At 43.0% G+C, this 24,978-nt stretch overlaps 1 protein-coding gene across 1 annotated transcript in view; it reads left to right on the forward strand.

Moving 5' to 3' along the window:
• The window catches only part of LOC309547173 (phospholipid-transporting ATPase IC-like), a gene marked incomplete at both ends in the record, with an annotated part of 345,791 nt that overhangs the window by 37,613 nt on the left and 283,200 nt on the right, over nucleotides 1-24,978 (forward strand). Inside the window, 2 exons of the mRNA XM_082246961.1 lie at nucleotides 8,443-8,623; nucleotides 24,530-24,644. Of these exons, the coding sequence (XP_082103087.1) occupies nucleotides 8,443-8,623; nucleotides 24,530-24,644 (296 nt within the window). The remainder of the gene's footprint in view (nucleotides 1-8,442; nucleotides 8,624-24,529; nucleotides 24,645-24,978) is intronic.

Here is a 24,978-nt window from a genome sequence, read left to right on the forward strand (position 1 = left end):
AGCCTTAGCTTTCTTGGCAAACCCTTTAGTTATTTAAAAACTGTCAGATGGTGGAGCTGGCAGACTTCGGGAGCCTTCTTTGGGACCAGAGGTTTTTTTCTTTATTGGGATAGTGGTGGCGGCGGGTGGCATGATTGACGATAAATCTACACTGGGGACCTTTATTTTTGATTTTTTAACAAAGGACTTGTCAAAAACTTGTGCTATGTATTTATTCACTTTTTACACTTTTTTGGGGAACCTCATACTCATTCACTTGGGTGGGGGCCGGGATCTGGGGACCACCATGTTAAAGGGAGCTTCAAAATTTGGATAAATAAATCAAATAAAGGCCTCTCGAAACGAGTATATCAAACTGCCCCCCTTCCCCCCTCAAAGCTGAGAGAGATGGAGCATGCGCATCTGCATGTTTTGTAAAAAAACAGCCACTGTCCATCGCTCCTAGGGTTCTCACATTTTGTTCTATGGAAAACAAAACTGGATGGGGGTGGTTTAGGAACTGGTTTAGCCTGTCAAATATTTTTCATAATGCTTGTGAGCATAATAAAACACAGCCGGGTCTTCATCGATTAACATTTTAATTAGTGATCGACCGATTATCGGCACCACCGATATATCAGGGGCCAATCTGCATTTTCCCCGATATATCGGAATCGCCCCCTGAGGTAACCGATATTGCCGATATTTCGGGAAAGTGCTGTACTGGAGTGATGCCTGCAGCTAGAGGCATCACCTCGGTACCGGCGCCCATAGCCGACAGTCGGCTGTCTTGTAAAGACAACCGATGTGGCTGAGAAGCCGCTCGGCTGTCATTACAAGGAGCGGGAGGGGACGTCCCCGTCCCATCGGGAGACCCGGGCATCCTACCTGCACGGGCGCCGAAGACCCGATCAAAGCCGCATTCGGCTCTGATCGGGTCTCCATGTAAAATACCCAGAAGGGATGTCATGACATCGCTTCCGGGTACTCGGCACCAAATTAAAAAAACTGACAGCATTCAGAACAGCCAAACCTGGCGTTTTGAATGCTTTTCAGTGCCGAAAAGGGGTTTGGGGTCTTTTTGACCCCCAGATCCCTTCATGAGGAGTACCTGTGAAAAAAAACATGTCCGAAAATTTTAGCCGATACCGATATCCGATGACCAAAATATCGGCATTAAAAAAAACATATCGGTCGATCACTACTTTTAATGCCCAATATTGGTTCTTCCATCTAGGAACTAAGGTAGCTTAGTTTAAAGGCACTAGAATTTTGTTTCTGGCGCAAAGCTTTTTTAAAAGTAATTTAAAAAAGTTAAAGTTAAACAAAATGTTAAGAAATTAAAACGAATTACCTGTTGCCATCTGCATAACACATATATGTGCGGCAGCAAAAGAGTGGACTTTAACGTCTACATGCCACGTTATGAGTCACTAGGTGGCCTATGTGCCCGTGCTGAGAGCACACTTACTGTACGTTCCCAGCACAGAGACCGAGCTGTCAAAGGCAGCTCTTGGTCCCCACTAATGATTGGTAGCCAGCCTGACTGGTTCTTGGTCATGTGACCACCGTAACAGCCAATCACAGTGGTCACGTGATCACCAAATCTTCCCGCCCCCTGGGGGTTCATCACATTTTAAGGAGATGCTGGGGTGGGGTAGAAGGTGTTAAAAATAAACATATTAACACTTTACACATAACAGTAACATATAAATGAAGGTTACAGCATTAGTTTTCTCTAAACAAAGACAGGGCAGATGTCTATAAAACCCAAGCACTCACTCAGTTAGGAACCATAGGCGTGTCACTGTCCTCAAGTGGGGAAACTCCAGAAAACTGCCAACAGAGAAAAAAGGAGGCACAAATGCCTAGTGCAATACCTTTGGACACCTTTACAAAATTTTATTAAGAAGCCAAATACATATTTACAAAACATAGAGAATAAAATTGCATATCTCATATCAACTCCTATGTAGAGTAGGACACATCTTTATGCTTGGACTACTATGTGGAGGAGGACACGTCCCTGTGCTTGGACTGTTAACGTGTTTCGGGAGACAAGCTACCTTCCTCAGAGCAGGACTGGACGTTGACAGCTTAGTCCTGTAGTTTACATTTGGAGAGCCTCTTTCCGATACCAAACAATGGGCCTCTGCTGTCAGATTAACAGCCACTCTGTGCTTTGAATATCAGGAGTGCACAATCACACTGTGGATGAGAAGGATCTTGGTGTTCAATGTCAAGGTACAGTTTCTGAAGCTAGCAAAACACTTTCTTGTATTAAACTATTTTTGCTGACAGTTTAAAAATTGGCCAAAATGACCGTTTTCATTGCAAACATCAATACTGAAGTTACAAACACATAGCTAATGCTATTATCAATGTTTAAGGTATAATAAAAGGCAAAAACAAATATTTCTCCATTTACATGAAGGTCAGATCATGTAACCCAGCAGTTTTGTCATTTATGTCCAATTGGAAAGATTCCTCTTCAATTTGAGTTCCATAGCCACCAGAGAAAGTGAGGGGAAATCCCAGTTAGCCACCAGGATCACCCAACTAGATTTCTCTTCTATTCCTGTTCTGTATTTTATCTTATGCCCCATACACACGTGCAGATTATCTGCAGACTTTTGTCTGCAGACTTACCAAAACCATATAATATGAGGTCAAACCTCAACACTTTCAATTTGTATGCAATACGGCAGGCCCTTGCACTACATAGAAAAGGTAAGTCTGCAGACAAAAGTCTGTAGATAATCTGCACGTGTGTATGGGGCATTACTCTTGGTGATAATGCTAAACAGGCCAAATAGAGGGTGAATGTCATGGTCTGGAGTCAGGCTCGGAGGCCAATAGCTTTAGCAGTGGAGCAGCACCCAATGACAAACAGGACAGGTATACACGCAGCAAAAAATAGGAAAACTGCGCTATGGATAACCAATGCCTATGAGTGCTGCTGTTCAAAAAAATCTTACGATGTAGTATAAATTAAAAGGTGGTACACAGTGCAAAAATAGGGTCTATTTACAAAATACTAATGTGAAAATGGTATAAAAACCCTTATCTGCTGATATTACATAAATATTCAATGTAGTGAAAACTTGCATAGAATATTCAAAAAGTGCAAAATAGTGCTGTTGTGACAAATCTGCATAAATACAAAACAGTGCTAATTCACCATAATAAATAAATACATATATGAGTTAATATTAAGAAAAAATTGGATAAATTAATTAAATTAATTAGTTAATATGTGCACGTCTAATCCTGTTCCTTAAAAGTCCCAAAACAGTCCAATATAAGCAAGTATCCAGTGAAGGAAAAGTGCAATGTGCTCTGTGTTCTTCACTAAAACAAATCAGTGTCAGTCCGTGCCAATGAAGTGCAAAAACGTGCTATTCCACTCCCTTTTGGTGGTCCACTTACCAGACTGCCAGGACCCCATAGCAATACTGCATGTGGGTCAATGTGCTAGAGTCCGATTTGGAGTGGGTTTTTTTAAAATTCCATATGAGATGGGATATCCTTATGGACCTCTCTTTGTATCTGGTCTCCCCAGTTGGGCGGGTGTTTAAAAACCATAGAAAGAGAAAGACGCTCTCATAGTGTAGTATATCAAAAACACGCTATTTATTCAAGTAAAACACAAGATGTACACTCACAAAATTCCAAGTAATAGATCGCGATAGAATATAATGCACACTTCCTGCTGGCCAAGCAGATGTTGTTTGTCCAAGAACATTACCAATTCTGGACTGGAAGGATTTGCCCCTTTAAAGTGGAGTTCCACTCAAAAGTGGTCCTGACCCCACTGACATGCCACATTTGGCATGTAATTTTTTTTTTGAGGGGAGCGGGTACCTAATTTTGACAGGTACCTGCTCCCGCTTCCGTTCGGGCCGCCTAGGTGGCTCTGGCCGAAGTTCTCCTCTCCCCCTCCCTCCCTGCAATCTTCTGGGAGACGCCACAGGATGCGCATGCGCAGTGCGCACCTGGCTGTGAAGCCGCAAGCTGTCACAGCCGGGTGCCCACACTAGAGATGCTGGCCGGCCGGGAGAAGACGGAGAGAACCGAGGCTCCCCCCGGCCGCATCGCTGGACCATGAGACAGTTGAGTATGTGTTTAATTAAAGTCAGCAGCTACACTTTTTGTAGATGCTGACTTTTAATAAACACAAAAGCCAGTGGAACTCCGCCTAAATGACCAGGCCATTTTTTGCGATTCGGCACTGCATTACTTTAATGGAAAATTGCATGGCGTGCGACGCTTTACCGAAATAAAATTGATGTCCTTTTTTTCCCACAAATAGAGCTTTCCTTTGGTAGCATTTGATCACCTCGGTGATTTATATTTTATAAATATATATATATATATATTTTTCACATTCTGCTAAATAACATTCCCCCCAAAAAAATAATAAAATCAAAATTTTTCATCCTTTTAGGCCAATTTGTATTGTGCTACATATTTTTGGTAAAAAAAAAATCGCAATAAGCGTATTTTGATTGATTTGCGCAAAAGTTATCTCATCTACAAACTAGGGGAAAGATTTACAGTATGTCATGTTATTTATTTATTTATTTATTGCGGTGGACAGATCGGACCCCTTACTGACATTTTTGACACTTTTGGGGGGACCAGTGACCTTACTACAGTACTTAGTGCTAAAATATGTACTGTTACTGTAATAATGACATTGGCAGGAAAGGGGTTAACACAGCAGTGATCAAAGGAAAGTGTGAGCCTAGGGGAGTGTGGGCTTGTGAAATGTGTATGGGGGGTGGGCTTGTGAAATGACCACAGAGACCTGTGATCCTATATAGAAGGATTACAGGTGCTCTGTGATCATTTTAGAGAGGTCTGCTGTGTTTACAATCGCGGCCACAGGTCCTGTGGATTGGCATCCCCGCTGCTACGTTATTTCGCACAGTCGAGCCATTTTACTGCAGCAGGCGTTCGGCAAGTGGTTAAGGAAGGTATGAAAATGTGTGCTATTTAAATAATTCAAGGTACCACCAAATTATCACATGAATGAAGGTATTCCAGCTTGCGTTCCAGCCTGGTCATGGCTGGCCACTGCACACAGTTGCATCGTTCTCTCCTCCTGTGACAAACTGGTGTATTTAGGTTTTGTGCTGCCCTAGGCCTGACTAAACACACGCACCCTCTAATTTAAATATGAACCAACCCTTCCTGTCAAGGCCCCGCCCTTCCCGTTTAACCTTCCTGGGTGGGGCCGGGGGGCAGAGCAGTGCACCCTGAGCCCACCCATTGTGTGACAATAGCAAATGAATATTCAGGTAAGTGCACTGGTCACTTTGCATTGATGGGGGCATGCTATGGTCACTCTGCATTGATGGGGGCACGCTGTGGTCACTCTGCATTGATGGGGGCACGCTGTGGTCACTCTGCATTGAAGGGGGCACGCTGTGGTCACTCTGCATTGAAGGGGGCACGCTGTAGTCACTCTGCATTGATGGGGGCATGCTGTGGTCACTCTGCATTAAAGGGGGCACGCTGTGGTCACTGCATTGAAGGGAGCACGCTGTGGTCACTCTACATTGATGGAAGCCCTGCTTTATTTTCCTTAATGCCACACCTATACTCAGGGAAAGCACTTTTTTGCTTTTATGTTTACATTGATACTGTTAAAGTTGTTGTTGTTACCATTTTTTTGTAACTTAATTCTGAATAAAACATTTAACAGTGTAATTTTATGAGATATTTTACGAGGGTGTGTTTAGGGGCGGAGCAGGGTAGGGTTTGGGTGGGGCCACAAGTGGCGAGTAACTCTTAAGGCCTGGCTAGTAGCTCAGGACTTGAAATTTTGAGCCCTGTATATATATATATATATATATATATATATATATATACACATATATATATATACATATATATAGTATATATACATATATATATATATATATATATATATATATATATATATATATAAAGTACAGTAAAACTGCAGGATAGGGCACTGGGGGGCAAACTAATGTCAATGTATTTTATTTTGTAATGTAACCCAATAGGATTACAATATATCAGTGTGTTTGTGTGTTTTACTATTTGAATTTGCTGCCGGTTCCACTCCCCTGCGAGCATCACTTCGCAGGAGGCAGAAGCCGGGGCTCACAGCATCGGGCGGAATATTCGGCTGCCGTATGCAGCAGGGACACCTCGCGGGATCCCGGGGACAAGGTAAGTAACCTCTACCAGGATCCAGCGATGCTCCCTGGTGGTACCCCGAGTGTGGCACGGAGTTACCGCTAATGGCACTAAAATTCCACCCCGAGCCACACTTGGGAATACCGCTAAGGAGGTTAAGACCCGCCCTGCCATCTGTAAACCACACCTCTTTCTCTTTAGGTCCCACCTTTTGTAACGTGCATAGTGAGCATTAAGCTGGCCTTATACTTTAAAATCTGATTGTACAATCTCCTTTTGAGCTACCATCAAATGTGTAGTACAAGGGCCTGCCTGATTGGATACAGAGTGAATGTATGTTTAGCTATGTCCTTTATATTACATAGTTTTGGCAAATATAAAGGAGAATGTCCAATCTGATTTTTTTTAGTGTTGGGTCAGCTTTATGGAGATTGTTGGAGAAAGAGAAGAAGGGATGGATGGATAGAGTAGTTAATGGATGGATGGAAGTAGAGGTGAATGAATGCAAGGATGGACAGATTTATGGATGGAGGAATGAATGGAAGGAGGGATAGATGGATGGATGAATGGAAGGAGGGAAGGGGGGATGGGGGGACAGATGTATAGAGGGATGTATGGAGTGTAAGTAGCAGTAGGGCACTGACTTGATTTTCTCCGGACCGGCTTATTCCCCCTCTGCAGAAGTGGACTTTAGTGAACACCCCCGGATTTACCTCCCGCACAGGGATCAGTCATCTATGCTGGCGGCTGTTGGGTCTCTTTGAGGTACACACCCGGTCACTGTTGGATTGCCTTGCCTGTCTCTTCTGTTGAATGAGAGAGCTGGCTATAGCTGCAGCCATAGTCGGTGTGGGGAAGGCTGCAGGAGTGCTGAGTCCTCCTTATATTCTTCTCCAGGATGATGGAGGGGAGAGGAATCAGTACTTTCCCATCACTCCCAGTCCTGGAAGATCCCAATAGGTCACCACAGGCTGGAAGACGTCCTGGAAGATCCAGGAGAGAGGGGTCGGTCACAGGGTATTATTCCTGGTAGGCAGAGGAGAGCCTATGTAATATGGCAGCAAATCCCTGAGCCAGGCATCCTACATTATTCTCCTATGGGGGGGACACATCCTGGGTCACCCAGATAGGAACCTCCTGAGATCCATGTTAGCAGTGTCAATGTCAGATGAGGAGGACTGATGAAGCGGGTCCCAGGTAGGGAGCAGTGAGGATCGTCCACTGTGTACACAGCACAGCCCTCCCCTCCTCTGCTTTCCTTGGATCTCAGCATGACATTAAAGAGGATTTAAAAACCCTGTGGCATCACTTACAGAGGCATTCTAATTGGTCAGCACCATCACTTGGACGGCGTTGGCCAATCAGATTCCATCTAGTCCATCCAGTCAACATGTGGATGCCCCCCTCAGCGCTAGTGACACACACCACAACTGGTCGTTAGGACATGCGGGCCGGCAGACTGGTGGCCGCACCCCCCAAACCCCCATAGCAACACTACTGCTGACACTACACTAAAAGCGTAGCACAAGCCGGCAGGGACTATTTTAGTTTGGGAACAGGCTTTTATTTTGTGCAGGGGAGCTTTTTTCGCTGCCCCCCTGCAAAGTGCTGCCCTAGGTCTAGGCCTAGTCAGCCTAGGCCAAGATACAGCATTGCTGTGACAGCCCAATCTCCACACTGTGCTGACGTCTCTGGACTTCCCATCCTTGGGCTTACTTCACTCCTGGAGTCTCAGAGCTGCCCACCCACAAGGCTAATACCATACACAGACAAGCATTTGTCAGCTCACTAGGATTCAGCAGGAAGTGAACCCCGATACATCTATAGGATCTACGGGATTGTCATCTGGCACATCCGGAGGAGGACAATGAACTTTGCTAGCCCAATCTCCACACTGTGTGAGTGAAATCCATTTTATGACATATGTTCTAAGAATAAACAGATACACTTAGAAGGCTGCATCTTCTTGTTGTTTTATCCTTCAGGTGATAAGAAGTTTCCTATGTTACAAACATTAGAAATGGTATTATTTATACTAAAAAAAAATTTGCAAAATACGTGTGCAAAATGTGACAATGAATTAAAGTGTTTGTTCACGAATGCCAAAAGTCTGCCAAGCAAAATAGGTGAGTTGGAAGCTTTGATGCATGAAAAGCAATATGATTTAATTGGTATTTCTGAATCTTGACTTCATTTCATATATGACTGGGCTATTTATATTCATGGATATGCGCTCTTTTGGAAAGACAGGGTAAAACAAAGGGGTGGTAGTGTTTGTCTCTATGTGAGAAGTGATCTCAAAGCGAGTGTGAATGAAGACCTAGTTAATGGAGAGTGTGATGAGGCTGAAGCATTATGGGTGGAACTGAACATGGATGTGCGTACTACAAAAGTAATCATTGGAGTGCGTTATAGACCCTCCAGTGGTAATGAGGAGGTGGAGACTCAGCTCCTTACACAAATAGAATGGGCTGTAAGGGCTGGGACAGTAATAATATTGGGGGATTTTAATTACCCGAAAATTTACAGAACTAATGGCACTGCATGAACAGTTAAAGGGCAAAAATGTATAAAACCCGTTACAAGACAATTTTATGGTCCAGCTCAGTGTTTCTCAACTCCGGTCCTCAGGGCACACTAACAGGCCAGGTTTGCAAGAAAACTGAAATACATCACAGGTGATGCTCAGTGATTGCAGTATTCTAGTCTGCATCTCCCCAAGGTAATACCTAAAATCTGGCCTGTTAGTGTGCCCTGAGGACTGGAGTTTAGAAACACTGGTCCAGCTCATTGAGGCCCCGACTAGGACCTGGTAATTTCAAACCATGCAAAGCTTATTACCTATGTTCATATATGCAGTGAGCATAACATGATTTCATTTAACGGAAGCTGTCTGCATCGCATGCTAGAAATATAAAAACACTTAACTTTAAGAGAGGAAGTTTTCCAAGGATGAGAGCTGTTCTCCAAGTCTTAGACTAGGAGTGAATATTGACACAGATGAAAACAGAACAGAAATAGAAGTTCTTTAACCACTTGCCTACAGTACACTTTCACCCCCTTCCTGCCCAGACCGATTTTCAGCTTTCAGCGCTCTCACACTTTGACTGAGAATTACTCAGTCATGCAACACTGTACCCATACAAAAATTGTGTCCTTTTTTTCACACAAATAGAGCTTTCTTTTGATGGTATTTGATCAATACTGGGTTTTTTATTTTTTGTGCTATAAATAAAAAAAGACTGAAAATATTGTGAAAAAACGCATTTTTCTTTGTTTCTGTCATAAAATTTTGCAAATTAGTAATTTTTCTTCACAAATTTTGGCCAAAATTTATACTGCTACTTATCTTTGGTAAAAATAACCCAAGTAAGTGTATATTATTTGGTCTTTGTGAAAGTTATAGAGTCCACAAGCTATGGTGCGAATCATTGAAAATTGATCACACTTGATCACACCTGATGTACTGAAGGCCTATCTCATTTCTTGAGACACTAAAAAGTCAGGAAAGTACAAATACCCCCCAAATGACCCCTTTTTGGAAAGTAGACATTCCAAGGTATTTAATAAGGGGCATGGTGAGTTTTTTGAAGTTGTAATTTTTTCCCACAATGCTTTGCAAAATGAAGATTTTTTTTTTTTTTTTTTTTACAAATTGCCATATTAACAGGTTATTTCTCTCACACAGCACATGTATACTTGCAACTACACCCCAAAACACATTCTACTACTCCTCCTGAGTATGGCGATACCACATGTGTGAGACTTTTTCACAGCCTGGCCACATACAGAGGCCTAACATTCAAGTAGCCCCGTCCGGCATTCTAGGAGCACAAATTACACATATAATTTCCTGACAACCTATCGCACTTTTGAAGGCCCTGGAGCACCAGGACAATGGAAACCCCCATAAAATGACCCCATTTTGGAAAGCAAACAGCCCAACGTATAATTTTTGAGGCATAATGAGTCTTTTGAATATGTCATTTTTTTCCACAAGTTTTTGGAAAATGTGGAAAGAAAATGAAAACACATTTTTTTTTACACAAAGCTGTCCATTTATGCAATATTTCTAACACATAGCATGTACATAGCAAAAATTGCACCCCAAAATACATTCTGCTATTCCTCCTGAGTATGGCGATACCACATGTGTAACACTTTTTCACAGCCTGGCCACACACATAGGCCTAACATCCAAGTAGCGCTTTACACAAAGTTGTCCATTTATCCACTTTAAGACTGGGCCTATTTTTGACACTTGGTGTTTACAAGCTAAAATCATTTTTTTTGCTAGAAAATTACTTGGAACCCCCAAACATTATATATTTTTTTTTAGCAGAGACCCTAGAGAATAAAATGGAGATCGTTGCAATATTTTTTATCACACCATATTTGCGCAGCAGTCTTCCAGATGCGATTTTTTTGAAAAAAATTCACTTTTTTGAACTAAAAAATAAGAAAACAGTAAATTTAGCCCAATTTTTTTCCATAATGTGAAATATAATGTTACGCCGAGTAATTAGATACCCAACATGTCATGCTTCAAAATTGCGCATGCTCACAGAATGGCGCCAAACATTGGTACTTAAAAATCCCCATAGGCAACATTTTAAAAATTTCTGCAGGTTACTAGCTTAGAGTTACAGAGGAGGTCTAGGGTTCAAATTATTGCTCTCGCTCTAACGATCGCGGCGATACCTCACATATATGGTTTGAACACCGTTTACATATGTGGGCGGGACTTGCGTATGCGTTTGCTTCTGCGCGCGAGCTAACGGGGACAGGGCGCTTTAATTTTTTTTTTTTTTTTTTCCTATTTATTTTATTTATTATTTTTTTTATTTTTACACAGTTTAAAAAAAAAATGTTTTGATCATTTTTATTCCTATTACAAGGAATGTAAACATCCCTTGTAATAGAAATAGGCATGACAGGTCCTCTTTATTGTGAGATCTGGAGTCAAAAAGACCTCACACCTCACAACTACACTAAAAAAGAAAAGAAAAAAAAAATTGTTGAAAGAGGAAAAAAAAAAAGAAAAAAAAAAAGCGGCCCTTTAAACCGGTTGCTAGGCAACGTCTTTTGACGTAGCTCCGGTCCTCCAAGACCATAGAGTTGAGTGAGGGCCATCTTGCCCTCACTCGACTTCCTGTCTCTGAGGATCCGGGACCGGATAGTTTTCCCCGCTGCCGGCGGGTCCGGTAAGCTGGGAAAACGTCTGGGACGCGGCAGGAGGGGGGGGGCACCTCTTCCCCTGCACCGTAAGGGTAATTCCGCGGCGAATCCACCACTGGGACCACCCTTATCTGAAAGCCGACCGCCCGCCGTTTCAAAAAATACCGGGGTTATGGGGGCTATCTGCTGCCATAACCCCAGTATTTAGCTTTTAATGGCCGACGCATATAGTCGTTAGGCGGTCAGTAAGTGATTGCATGTATATGGCAAACAGGTGACGATGACTGATGGGGTGACAGGTGACGATGACTGATGGGGTGACAGGTGACAATGACTGATGGGGTGACAGGTGACGATGACTGATGGGGTGACAGGTGACGATGACTGATGAGGTGACAGGTGACGATGATTGATGAGGTGACAAGTGACGATGATTGATGGGGTGACAGATGACAATCACTGACGGGGTGACATGTGACGATGATTGATGGGGTGACAGATGACGATGACTGATGGGGTGACAGGTGACGATGACTGATGGGGTGACAGGTGACGGTGATTGATGGGGTGACAGGTGACGGGCGATGGTCACTGATGGGTGACAGGTGACAGGCGATGGTGCGCGGCGGTACTTATGGCAGTCTCTGGTGACCGGTGAATTTTAGGCTACGTTCACATGTGAACGTAGCGATCGCGGGCAGAATCACTGCGATTCTGCCCGTGATCCAGAAATCATTGCAAATTGCGGGACGCCTGTGCATTGCCCTGATTTGCAATAGCACCCCAAACGCTGTGCGATGTTGCTGTGATTTCCGCCTGCCGAATCGCGGTAACATCACGCAAACAACGCATGACGCCCCAAAGAAGCTCTTGTACCTTTTTTGGGCGTCATGCGATGTTTACTGCGATTCGGCAGGCGGAAATGGCAAAAACATCGCACAGCGTTTGGGGTGCTATTGCAAAAAACGGGCAACGCACAGGCGTCCCGCAATTTGCAATGATTTTCGGATTGCGGGCAGAATCACGATGATTCTGCCCGCGATCGCTGCGCTCACATGTGAACGTTATGGGTGTCAATTTCTGGGCACTGATGAGGTGACTGTTGGGTGACAGGTGACATTGGGGGGGGGCTGAGGACTGTGTGGGGGGACCTTTATTAGTGTGATTTTAGTGTGATTTTTACTTTTACAGGTACACAGAGCAGTAACTCACTATTTCTAGTTCTTCTCCCCTCATACTGGAAACGGTATGAGGGGAGAAGAGCTAGTAACAGTGAGTTACTGCTCTTTGTTTACATTTTCTGATCGGCTGTGAATGGATTCACAGCCGATCACATAGTAAACAGTCACTGTCAGTGACTGTTTACTACTGCCAGTGACAGCTGTGTTCCTACGGAACACAGTGCCACCGACATGACCGCGCTGCGCGCTCCCGATCGCGCATGCGCGGTCATCTGCCGGCCGCCTCCATTGTGATCGGCTGTGTCATTGGAACACAGCCGATCACGTGGGAAACAGCCACGCCCAGTGGCTGTTTCCCCCCTGCCGGTGACGGGGGGTGTCCCGGGGACACCCCGACACCGGCAGTGCACGGCGGCGCGCCCGCGATCGCGCGCCTGCCGTGCATTTCCTGGGTCACGTCATATGACGTCCGCCCAGGATAATAGCCGCACCGTCCCGCCGTCATATGACGGCGGGCGGGCGGTAAGTGGTTAAAAAGACTGTATGTGAACTGTATATTCCCATGGGCAATAAGTTTAAAAGGCTAAAAATAAAACCTATGTGGCTCACAGCCAAAGTGGAAAAAAGCTATAAAAAATAAGAAAAGAGCTTTTAAAAAATATAAAAATGAAGAAACCCTATCATCCTTTCAATGTTACAAAGTATATAACAGAATATGTAAAAAGGAAATCAAGGCTGCAAAAATTCAAAACAAGTGACAGATTGCAAAAGATAGTAGGACAACCCCCAAAAAATCTTTGTTGAACTCAAAGATCTAAGACTTTTTCTATGTACACAAAAGGCCTATTTCTCTTAAATATTATTCACAAATCTGTCTATATCTGGGTTAGTGAGCACTTCTCCTTTGCCGAGATAATCCATCCACCTCAAAGGTGTGGCATATCAAGATGCTGATCAGACAGCATGATTATTGCACAGGTGTGCCTTAGGCTGACCACAATAAAGACCACTCTAAAATGTGCAGTTTTATCACACACAGCACAGTGCCACAGATGTCGCAAGTTTTGAGGGAGCGTGCAATTGGCATGCTGACTGCAGGAATGTCCACCAGAACTATTACCCATGAATTGAATGTTCATTTCTCTACCATAAGCCGTCTCCAAAGGTGTTTCAGAGAATTGGGCAGTATATCCAACCTGCCTCACAACCACAGACCAAATGTAATCACATCAGCCCAGGACCTCCACATCCAGCATCTTCACCTCCAATATCGTCTGAGACCAGCCACTCGGACAGCTGCTGCAACAATCGGTTTGCATAACCAAAGAATTTCTGCACAAACTGTCAGAAACCATCTCTGGGAAAATCATCTGCATTCTTAACGTCCTCATCGGGGGCTCGACCTGACTGCAGTTCGTCCTCGTAACTGACTTGAGTGGGCAAATGCTCACATTCGATGGTGTCTGGCACTTTGGAGAGGTTTTCTCTCCACGGATGCATCCTGTTTTTCACTGTACAGGGCAGATGGCAGACAGCGTGTATGGCGTTGTGTGGGTGAGCGGTTTGCTGATGTCAACGTTGTGGATCGAGTGGCCAATGGTGGCAGTGGGGTTATGGTATGGGCAGGCGTATGTTATGGACAACAACCACAGGTGCATTTTATTGATGACATTTTGAATGCACAGAGATACCGTGACGAGATGGGGCCCGTTGTTGTGCCATTCATCCACGACCATCACCTCCTGTTCAAGCATGGTAATGCATGGCCCCATGTTGAGCATGTTTGGGGTGCTCTGGATCGACCCCCCCCCCTTCCAATACAGTAAAACTGCACATTTTAGAGTGGCCTTTATTGTGGCCAGCCTAAGGCACACCTGTGCAATATTCATGCTGTCTAATCAGAATCTTGATATGCCACACCTATGAGGTGGATGGAGAGGGTGGAAGGAGAATACTGTCTTCAGCTCTTTGTATACAAAGGAGCATGGAGGAGCTCATGTCCATTTTAGGGATGGTATTGACACAGCCCAAATAATCCACAATTGCTGAAATATTTATATGATCCAGAAATATTTAGACACAATAAAAGTGAATAAAGCACCTGGACCAGATGTCATACACCCACAGATCCTAAAAGAATTGAGCTCTATCATTTCAAAGCCAATGTTTCTAATTTTTAGAGACTCTTTAAGGACTGGAATAGTACCATTGGATTGGCGTAAGGCCAATGTGGTGCCTATATTTAAAAAAGCATCAAAGTCTTTACCAAGTAACTATAGACCTGTTAGTTTAACTTCTATAGTTGGGAAGATACTGGAGAGTTTAATAAAAGACCACATAGATGAATTCTTGCTTGAAAAATAAAAATATTTTAAGCAACAAACAGCATGGATTCATGAAAGACAGAAGTTGTCAAACAAACCTGATTTTTTTTTTTTTTTTATGAGGAGGTAAGTAAAACCTTAGACAGAGAGGCAGCTGTGGATGTAGTATACTTTGATTTTGCAAAAGCGTTTGACACAGTTCCCCACACACGGCTAATGTGTAAGGTAAAGTCTACAGGCTTGGAAAGACCAGTTTTTAAATGGATAGAAAACTGGCTAAAATACTGAATTCAGAGAGTAGTGGTTAATGATTCTTACTCTAAATGGTCTAAGGTTATCAGTGGTGTACCCCAAGGTTCAGTGTTGGGACCTTTACTTTTTACTTTATTTATAAATGATATAAGGTCCAGGATTAAAAGTACCATTGAACTCTTTTCAGATGACACCAAGCTCTGCAGTGGAATAACTTCCTTATAGGATGTCTCCAACTTACAAACCAACCTCAATGAACTGTTTCATTGGGCAACTATGTGGCAAATGAGGTTTAATGTTGATAATTGTAAAGTTATGCACATGGGGGCTCAGAATATGCATGCATCATACTAGGGAGAGTACAATTGGGGGTATCAATGGTGGAGAAGGATTTGGGTGTTTTGGTAGATCATAGGCTTAATAGTAGCATGCAATGCCAAGCTGTGGTTTCCAAAGCTAGCACAGTCCTTTCTTTTTTTTAAGAGAGGTACAGTATAGACTCCAGAAAGAGAGAGATATAATTTTACCCATGTACTAATCATTAGTAAAACCTCATCTGGACTATGCAGTTCAGTTTTGGGCACCATTTCATAAATAGGATATCGGGGAACTGGAGAAAGTGCAGAGAAGAGCAACCAAACTGATAAGAGGCACAGAGAGCTCAGTTATGAGGAAAAATTAGAGGAACTGAATTTATACTCTCTTGAGAAAATGAGATTAAGGGGGGATATATTCAACATGTATAAATGCATAAGTGGTCCATATAGGGAACTTGGTGGTGAGTTATTCACTTTAAGGTCAACACACAGAACAAGGGGGCACTCTTTATGTTGAGAGGAAAAGATATTTAATTTCCAAATACAGAAAGGTTTCTTCTCAAAATGAGCTGGGAAAATGTGGTTCTGGCCAGCTCAGTAGATTGCTTTAAAAAAGGCATGGATTATTTCCTAAATGTACGTGATATAACCGGATACTCACATTTCTAGCTAAAATTGATCCAGGGAATATTCGATTGCCTTTTGCGGGCTCAAGGAGGAATTTTTTTTCCCTGCTGGAGCAAATTGAATCATTCTATGCTGTTTTTTTTTTTCCTTCCTCTGGATCAAATGTGGGTATAGGATTCTGTATATGGGATGGTATGATTGATTTTTTTTTCATTCCTCTTTTATTGGTTGAACTAGATGGACTTTTTTTCAACCTGACTAACTATGTAACTATAATGCAGATATTGGTCTGTGTGGAAGTACTGCATATGTAAATTTTCTGTGTACATCATAGTAAAACATGGAATCATATGATTATAATACTATCTAAAAGGCCTTAGATCCACAGAGAACTACATTCCACATTATGATGTGTTTGCTAAAACTTACTAATCTGAGGCTAACAAGAGGAGTATTGTTTAGGTAAACATCTTGTTGAGCTTATATGAAGGCCAGGCCAAAGCCTGTCACAAAAATATATTATGTAAATGTCTAACTTAGGCAGGCCATACACTATGCAAATTTTGAACGATCCGTCGTTTGAAAAACGAAAGCAGCGCTCACATACAGCATGGGAGTGTACCATCAATGAGATTCGAAAACCATACTTCCAAACACTATCTTTTTGCCAGTATGGAAAGTGATGCAATGTTGTTTTGACCTTTTAACCACTTCTCTACTGTGATACCAACCAGAGGCGTAACTAGAACCTTCAGGGCCCCGATGCAAGAAACCATGAAGGGCCCCCCCGGGACCCCTGGCCAGGGCCCTTTCCTTCAACCCTGGGACTCTTCCCACTGATCCTGGGGCCCTTTACTCTCGTTGCGGGGGCCCCTTATTATGATCTTGCAGCGGGACCCTTTCACAAGTTCTGCAGTGGGCCCCCTTCCTGCCATCTTGGGGCCTCCCCACGGTGGTGGAATGCCAGGGCCCAGTCGCAAGTGTGACCTTTGCGATCCTGGAAGTTCACCCACTGGTGTCAGTTTATTTTCTGGTATTTTAATTGTATTATTTTTTTATCATTTTATTTTATTTTTTTACACTGTCACTGACTATGACTCTGTCCATTCAGAAAAGGAAAGAGCTGGTAAATTACTTATTTACCGACCCCTACCTGGTTCTCTATTGTGACACATCCCCTGCAGCAGCCGTCAGGAGAGGGGAGGGAGCACAGTGGGGGGGCGGGGGGCAGGGGAGCACACAGGGGCCCAGAGACAGCAGAACACAAGTGAAATGGATAGGAGGAGTGGCAGGGGCAGCATACAGAGGAACCAATCTCCTTCATTTTCCTCCTGCAGCTACAAGAGGAAAAAGGAGGAGAGTGATTTCTCTACATGCTGCCTCCGCCGCCCCTCCTATCCAGGTATACAGGGGAGCCACACGGGCCCCCTGGAGCATGGGGGGCCCGGTTGCGTTTGCAACCCCTGTAGTTACGCCCCTGATACCAACTGTATTCACAACACTTGATGTTTCTTATGTAGTACATGATTTAGGAAAGGTCCATTCAACATGCACAGACATTTGCATGTATTCCACTTGCAGACACGTCTGCGCCTCCTGTATGAAGCAGGCATGCTGTACCCTTTTTTCTGCAGTGAATGAGGTGTAAAACATGCAATAGGTCATTATTGGCTGCTTTCTTTATATTTTTTCCTGCCATTGCTTAAAAGGTGTGAAAGGTCCATTTTACATGCACATACATTTGTGTTTATTCATCTTTTCTTGCAGAAATGTTGGCACCTCAGCACACTTTGCTGTAACCTATAGTATTTCCTGCACTATGTATGGCCTGCCTTAGGCTCACCTCCTGAACCTCTCTTTTGACCAAAGAGGCTGCCGTAACATTAAGGACCATACAAATACAATTTAACAGAAAAGTCAAAATTGCATATAGCTTCAGGTAACCATATCACTGGAGATAATGGTTATTATGTAAACTTATTTGGTTTTGATATCATGTGTTTTGTTTGAACTGCCGATATTTAGGACTCTTTATAAAAAAGTTTGCAGAGAAACATAAATTCCGACAGCTATAAGCTTATCCATAATGTCTGCCTACTAGGTCCTATATAAGGGTAATTTGCAACATAATACAATACTATGGCAGTATACTGGAAAGGGTATCTCTAGCCAAAACTTTCATGTTCACTAAGTTGGTCTTGATCCACTTAGTAAATGCAGCAAAGGACCTCCTGCAGCTTTGACATGCAAAGAAGAATAGTGTTAATCATATGATTTCCAATTTACTCAGGAATATCATTCCCACTTTTCTCCCCGAATGTCTTAAAGCTCCGATGTTTCTAAGTAAGGTATAGTCATTACTGCTCACTTCCACTATCACAGAAGTGAGCTCTTTTGCTGATTCCATCCTCCTCACATGCATTTTCTTTCCCCTGATGCAGTAGCTCTGAGACCCGTGTTTGAGAGCTCACTCCTGTAATGGTGGAGGTGAGCAGTAACAACTAGGCTTCACAGCAAAATCCTGGGAGCATTCCAGTCAGGCTTCATGAGGTATGTAAATGGCCTACACCTATAGCAAGGGCATTATTCAACTTTAGTCAGAGCTGCACAGTGTGTTTTTATCTACGTAGGCAGTTTTTGGTAAAGGTAATCTAACCCTTTAAATCGGGAGAGAGCTAGATTTGCCAGATTTGCTAAAGAAGCTGAGAGTAATGGTGATCGACTGGCTAAGCATGTCTCCAGACCTAAACCCTATAGAGCATCTATGGGGCATCCTAAAATGGAAGGTGGAGGAGCGCAAGGTCTCTAAAATCTTCCAGCCCCATGATGTCATCATGGAGGAGTGGAAGAGGACTCCTGTGGCAACCTGTGAAGCTCTGATTAACTCCATTGCCAAGAGGGTTAAGGCAGTGCTGGAAAATAATATTGGCCACAGAAAATATTGACACTTTGGGCCCAATTTGGACATTTTAACCACTTAAGCCCGGAGGATTTGGCTGCTAAACGACCAGGGGGTATTTTGCGATTCGGCACTGCGTGACTTTAACGGACAATTGCGCGGGCGTGCAACGCTGTACCTAAACAAATTTGACGTCCTTTTTTTCCCACAAACAGAGCTTTCTTTTGGCGGTATTTGATCACCTGTGCGCTTTTTACTTTTTGCGCTATAAACAAAAAAAGAGCGTAAATTTTGCAAAAATAACAATATTTTTCACATTTTTTTTATATGAAATTCCCCAAAAAAAAATGTAAAAATCAAAATTTTTTAACATTTTCGGCCAATTTGTTTTATGCTACATATGTTTGGTAAAAAAAATCGCAAAAATCGTATTTTTATTGGTTTGCGCAAAAGTTATCGCGTTTACTAACAAAGGGAAAGATTTTTGTCATTTTTGTTGTTTTTTTTAACGCATAATGGCGGCGATCTGCGATTTTTTTTGCGGTACTGTGACATTGGGGCGGACAGATCGGATCCTTGACTGACATTTTTGACACTTTTGGGGTTACCAGTGACATTTCTACAGTAATCAGTGCTATAAATATGCACTGTTACTGTAAAAATACACTGGTAGCGAAGGGGTTAACTTTAATTGAGAGGGAGGGGCTGTGTGTGTCCCTAGGGGCGTGATTCTTACTGTGATTGGCTGTGACTTGAGGTGTAAGGACACTGATCAACGGTTCTACATAGTAGAACCGTGTGATCGGTGTTTTTACACCGAGGAGAATGACAGGTGGCTTGTTTACACAAGCCGCCTGACTTTCTCCCCCTCCCCCGACGATCGCCGAGTGACCGGCGGTCACACGCGCGGGGGGGGGGTCCGTGACCGCGCGGGAGCTCGCCTCCGGCGGCACGCGCTCGCTCCCCAGACCCTCCCAGGCTAGTGACGTTAATTAACGTCACTTTGCCTGTGAGGGGCAAGTGGTTAACTTAGTGGTGTACTCACTTTTGTTGACAGCGGTTTAGACATTAATGGCTGTGTGTTGAGTTATTTTGAGGGGGCAGCAAATTTACACTGTTATACAAGCTGTACACTCACTTTACATTGTACAAAGTGTCATTTCTTCAGTGTTGTCACATGAAAGGATATAATAAAATATTTACAAAAGTGTGAGGGGTGTACTCACTTTTGTGAGATACTGTGTGTGTGTGTGTGTATATATATATATATATATATATATATATATATATATATATTTGTACAGGGGCAAAATGAAGACAACACTAATGTGTTGTCTTCATTTTGCCCCTGTACAAATCATTAGTAAGACCTTATCTGGAATATGCAGTTCAGTTTTGGGCACCAGTTCTTAAAAAGGATATTGGGGAACTGGAGAAAGTGCAGAGAAGGGCAACCAAACTGATATGTGGCATGGACGAGCTCAGCTATAAGGAAAGATTAGCTGAACTGAACGTATTGCCATGATCATCATGTATAAATACATAAATGGTCCATATAGTGAACTTGATGTAAAGGTATTCACTTTCAGGTCCTTGGTCATGGTGGAAAAGAGATTTAACCTTCACATACAGACAGGACTGGAACAATGATTTTTGACACCCTAGGCAAAACCTAATTTTGCCGCCCCTGACTCCACCCTCTTTGCCCTGCCCATCTATACCCTACCTTTTTAATGACTTCTACCATTTTGGGGGTGGAATCAGTCACCGGCTTTTGGCAGGCTCTACCACCCACTGAACACAACACATTTAAGTGACTGGGGCTGGTCTGCAACAGCACTTGTGGTGCAATAGTGCGGGATTCAATTAGGTGAAGCAGGGGGTGAGAAGATAAAACATCTTATTACTGCCTGTCTAATGTTCTCTGAAAAGCAATCCTAGTGTTTATTGCTCTTCAGAAAGCACAGCTAGAGTGAATGAGCCTAAGGGTTAAAAATGAAGCAAGCAGAAGGGGGATGTACAGAACACACCAATCCTGCATTTTTTCTCACAGGGAGGCTCATGTGGACATATATCATATAGGAAACTTGATTTCTTATGGGAGAAAGAAATACTTGGTGTGTGTGTTCCCTCTGACACTGTCCCTGAGGATTTTAACAGTGTGTAAATAAACAGATCATATATAGAGAATGCTTTCCTCTGCTCCCTCCACTGCCTGCACTAAAACAAGGAACTTTGACTGTCCAGGCTGCTGCACAACATTATTCTTCCCTCCCTAAAGCAATGTACAGAAAAAAGACTCACGTGGGAATTTGAGAGCCGATGGCTCATTTTGACTTCTTGTTGCTCTGCTCTGGTATTTAAAATTAAAACAAGGCGGTAGAGAAAAGGGGAGGGGTTGCAGCATGGACGCAGGCTGATTGGATAAGCCTGAGAACCCTCTCCCCCCAGTCAGTGAAATGGTATTGTCTAGCCCTGCATCTGACTTGTCTTCCATTCTCTGAGCCCGACCCTGGACAGATAAGAGATCTGTTTTGCACACATGGGGTGGGCCGGGGGAGCCCCGTCTGCCTGCAGTCATCATGACAAGCAGGAGACCCGGGCTCCAAACAGTGATTATCTTCTGGGAGTGACCTAAGCGGTTGCTAATGGGGGTGTAATGGAAAATTTTGGGGGAGCTAAAGCACCCACCTGGCGCTGCCCCTGGCCAGTATCCGCTCTGACAGCTTTCTCAAACCCATGTAAGGTTATTGTTGGAGGGGGGTGAGAGTAGAATCCTCCCTCCAGCAGCTATTGCAGCCCCGCTGCGGGCTCTGTTCTCCATCTGCTTTAGATGCTAGCATGATCACTCCTCCTATTTAGGCAGATGAGAATAGAGCACCGACAAGCTCCCTGCGCTCCTCCTTCACAGGGCTGCAAAGCTTGTTTCACCTCTCTGACGGACCAAGCAGGGGAAAGAGCCCACCCCGCTGTCACTACTTCACTCGTGGCAGGGGGGCACCCCCCCCACTGATCTGCACTCTAGGCCAGTGCCTACCTTGCCTATAGGTAACGCGGCCCCGCATAAGGAAAGGCTTCTTCACAGTAAAGCTGTGAAAATGTGAAATAGACTCCCTCAAGAGCTATTTCTAGAAAACTTAGGAGATTGTTTTAAAAAAAAAAAGAGCTAAATGTAGTCCTAAATGCATAAAACATAAATAGATATTAAAGGCTAAGTTATAAAATAAATAAATAAATAAAATAGGCACATCTTTTTGCATGTAAGAAACTGTGCATTTATTAGGTTTTTACATTGCAGCCTGTAAAGCATTGCACCTGCAATCAGCAGATTGTGGGTGCAATACTTGGATCCTGCAAACTCTCAGTACAGCTTTCTGATCGTACCTCCAGTTTGGGCAGGCAGTTACTGAATGGCAGAAGGAATCAATAAAATATGAGAGCTTATCAGCACGTTCACAGTTCATTGAGGACTGCAAGCCATCTGCTGCAATGGCAGACAGTACTTGTAGTCTATTCAGGGCCGGCCCTACCATGGGTCCCACTGGGTCCATTGGACCCAGGCCACACTTGGAGAGGGGCAACACATTGACTCCCAAGATTTTTCACATCAGTTTTGTGTGTCATCAGTTTGTGGTGTGTTACAGGTGGCCTTTCCCCATCTCATACTGCCACCTATAGTGCAAACTGATGACTATGAGGAGGCGAACTGTCTACTCTGGGGAATCTCCCTCATGTGATCGTGGTGTGCCCAGTGACATCAGACATCAGCGCACTCCATCTCACGCAGGGCATGCTGGATCTTCTAGGGCAGTGGGCACGGCAGACACGAGTGACATGAGGACTGAGGACAGACAGTGGCTGTTTGGTGGACCAGTTCGGTGGTGAATTATGGAATAAGATAACATTATATATAATATTTTCTACATTTTATATTTTTTATATTTATTTAAAATAATGGATGTGGGGGCCTTTTGTTGGGTGTGATTATTTTTTTTAAGGCGGGGGGGCAGAATTTTTTTCCTGGACCCAGGCAGCACAATGTCTTGGGCCAGCCCTGAGTCTATTCATTCACAGGAAACTGTGAATCAATGACATGGCTGTGCAGGTGGCGCCATCCTCGTTGTCACAGAGAGGGGAGTGCACAAGAGCATGTTACATGTTACACCCTAAATATGGGTGTAACATTTAACATATTCCTAAAGGTAAACTTTAAGGTCCCTTTCACACTTGTGCGACTTGTCATGAGATTTTGGACTGCAAAATCGCATGACAAGTCGTTCTCCATTATTTACAATGAGTACCATTCATATCTGTGCGACTTGAAGTGGCACCGGCTTCAAAGTAGTCCCTGCACTACTTTGGCATGATTTTGAAGCGTTTTAAGGCCAAAGACATTCAAGCCCAGCCAAACTCGCATCAAAATCCCGGCAACAAAGTCGCGGCAAAATCGCGGTAAAATTGCGCGACTTTGAAGTTCAACAAGTGTGAAAGGGGCCTAGCTGGTAAAAACATCAGGGATTGTTGATCCAAGAAATTGCCTTCTGGGGGATCAGGAAGGAAATTATTTTCCTTTTTTGCCTTCCTCTGGATTAACTGTGGGTATAGGATTTTTTTTTCTCTATTGGTTAATTGTCTTGTTTCAACCGAACTACAGTGTGCAACTATGCAAATGTTCCTAACAAATTACTCTTGCATCTGTATTATTTAATGTATTGACTGCAACTTTACCCTTTGAACACCCAAAAATGTTTTTGTTTTAGGTTCTTATAAGCCGACAATGAGCCAGGATGAATCAAAGCATAGATACACATGGATATAATGGTGATCCAGGTAGGAAATATAACAACAAGAATTCAAATGCAAAAAAACGAAATAGGTCAATTGATTCTTGCATGAGGCACGCAAAAATATCTATAATATACTATTTTTAGCACTTAGTAAATTAAGGAAAGCAAAGTGATGGATGGTAGCTGGAAGCATAATGCTACAATAGTTAGTAGCAGTCCAACAAAGAAACCGGATTATGCAGCAGATAAGTCAGAGACCTTTCACTTAAAGGGACACTGTCTTGAGAGAAGGATGGAGACTGCCAATATTCTAGCTGCTAGCTACCTGTCTTTCATGATGATGCATTGGCTTTAATGCTTTTTTGTACAGTGCACATGTCCTTCATTTGAAGCCCTTATGGCACAATGCAGGAGCATACTGTAAATGGCACATAGTAACATAGTGCTGTCATCCTATAACAAGAAGTGTCTGAACACAGACCTTCATGACAGGAAGACCAGATTTAAATTTATTGAAAGTAGCATATTTAAAAATATTTTTGACATTGCATGAACATCTCACAGCTTAAATTACATTTTAGCATTTTGGTTTACAGTCACTTTAAAGTGGAGCTAATCCTTAAATGGAGCAGTTTTTTTTTGTTTTTTTTTAATACTGTTTTTTTCCTTTTTCATCTTTTATTTGCACTGCTTGTTTCCTTCTGCCAACTTCAGCCAATTCCTGCCTACAGTACATACACTCTCTCCAGTGTCAGCTGCACATCATTGCTCTTATAAAATTATGAGAAAATGCTGGTGCAAACTCTGTTTGCAGGACTTCTATGGTTCCTATAAAGTCTTAGCAGTTATGACAGCCAGCTATTGTGAGAATGGATATAAAACTGAGTGCTTGCTCATTTCGTCAGACATTGTGGTACGCTATCATTGTGGTATGCTATAATAAAAACGTATAGTATTAACAGGATCAAATTTAAAAAAGAAATGTGATTGGTACATTTCTAACACTAAAACCTTTAATCTTTATCTTATATATATATATATATATACAGCTGCAAGAAAAAGTATGTGAACCCTTTGGAATGATATGGATTTCTGCACAAATTGGTCATAAAATGTTATCTAATCATCATCTAAGTCACAACAATAGACAATCACAGTCTGCTTAAACTAATAACACACAAAGAATGAAATGTTGCCATGTTTTTATTGAACACACCATGTAAACATTCACAGTGCAGGTGGAAAAAGTATGTGAACCCCTAG

This window comes from Pelophylax lessonae (assembly GCF_965119305.1).
Source record: "Pelophylax lessonae genome assembly, chromosome: 1".
NCBI classification, from domain to species: Eukaryota; Metazoa; Chordata; class Amphibia; order Anura; family Ranidae; genus Pelophylax; species Pelophylax lessonae.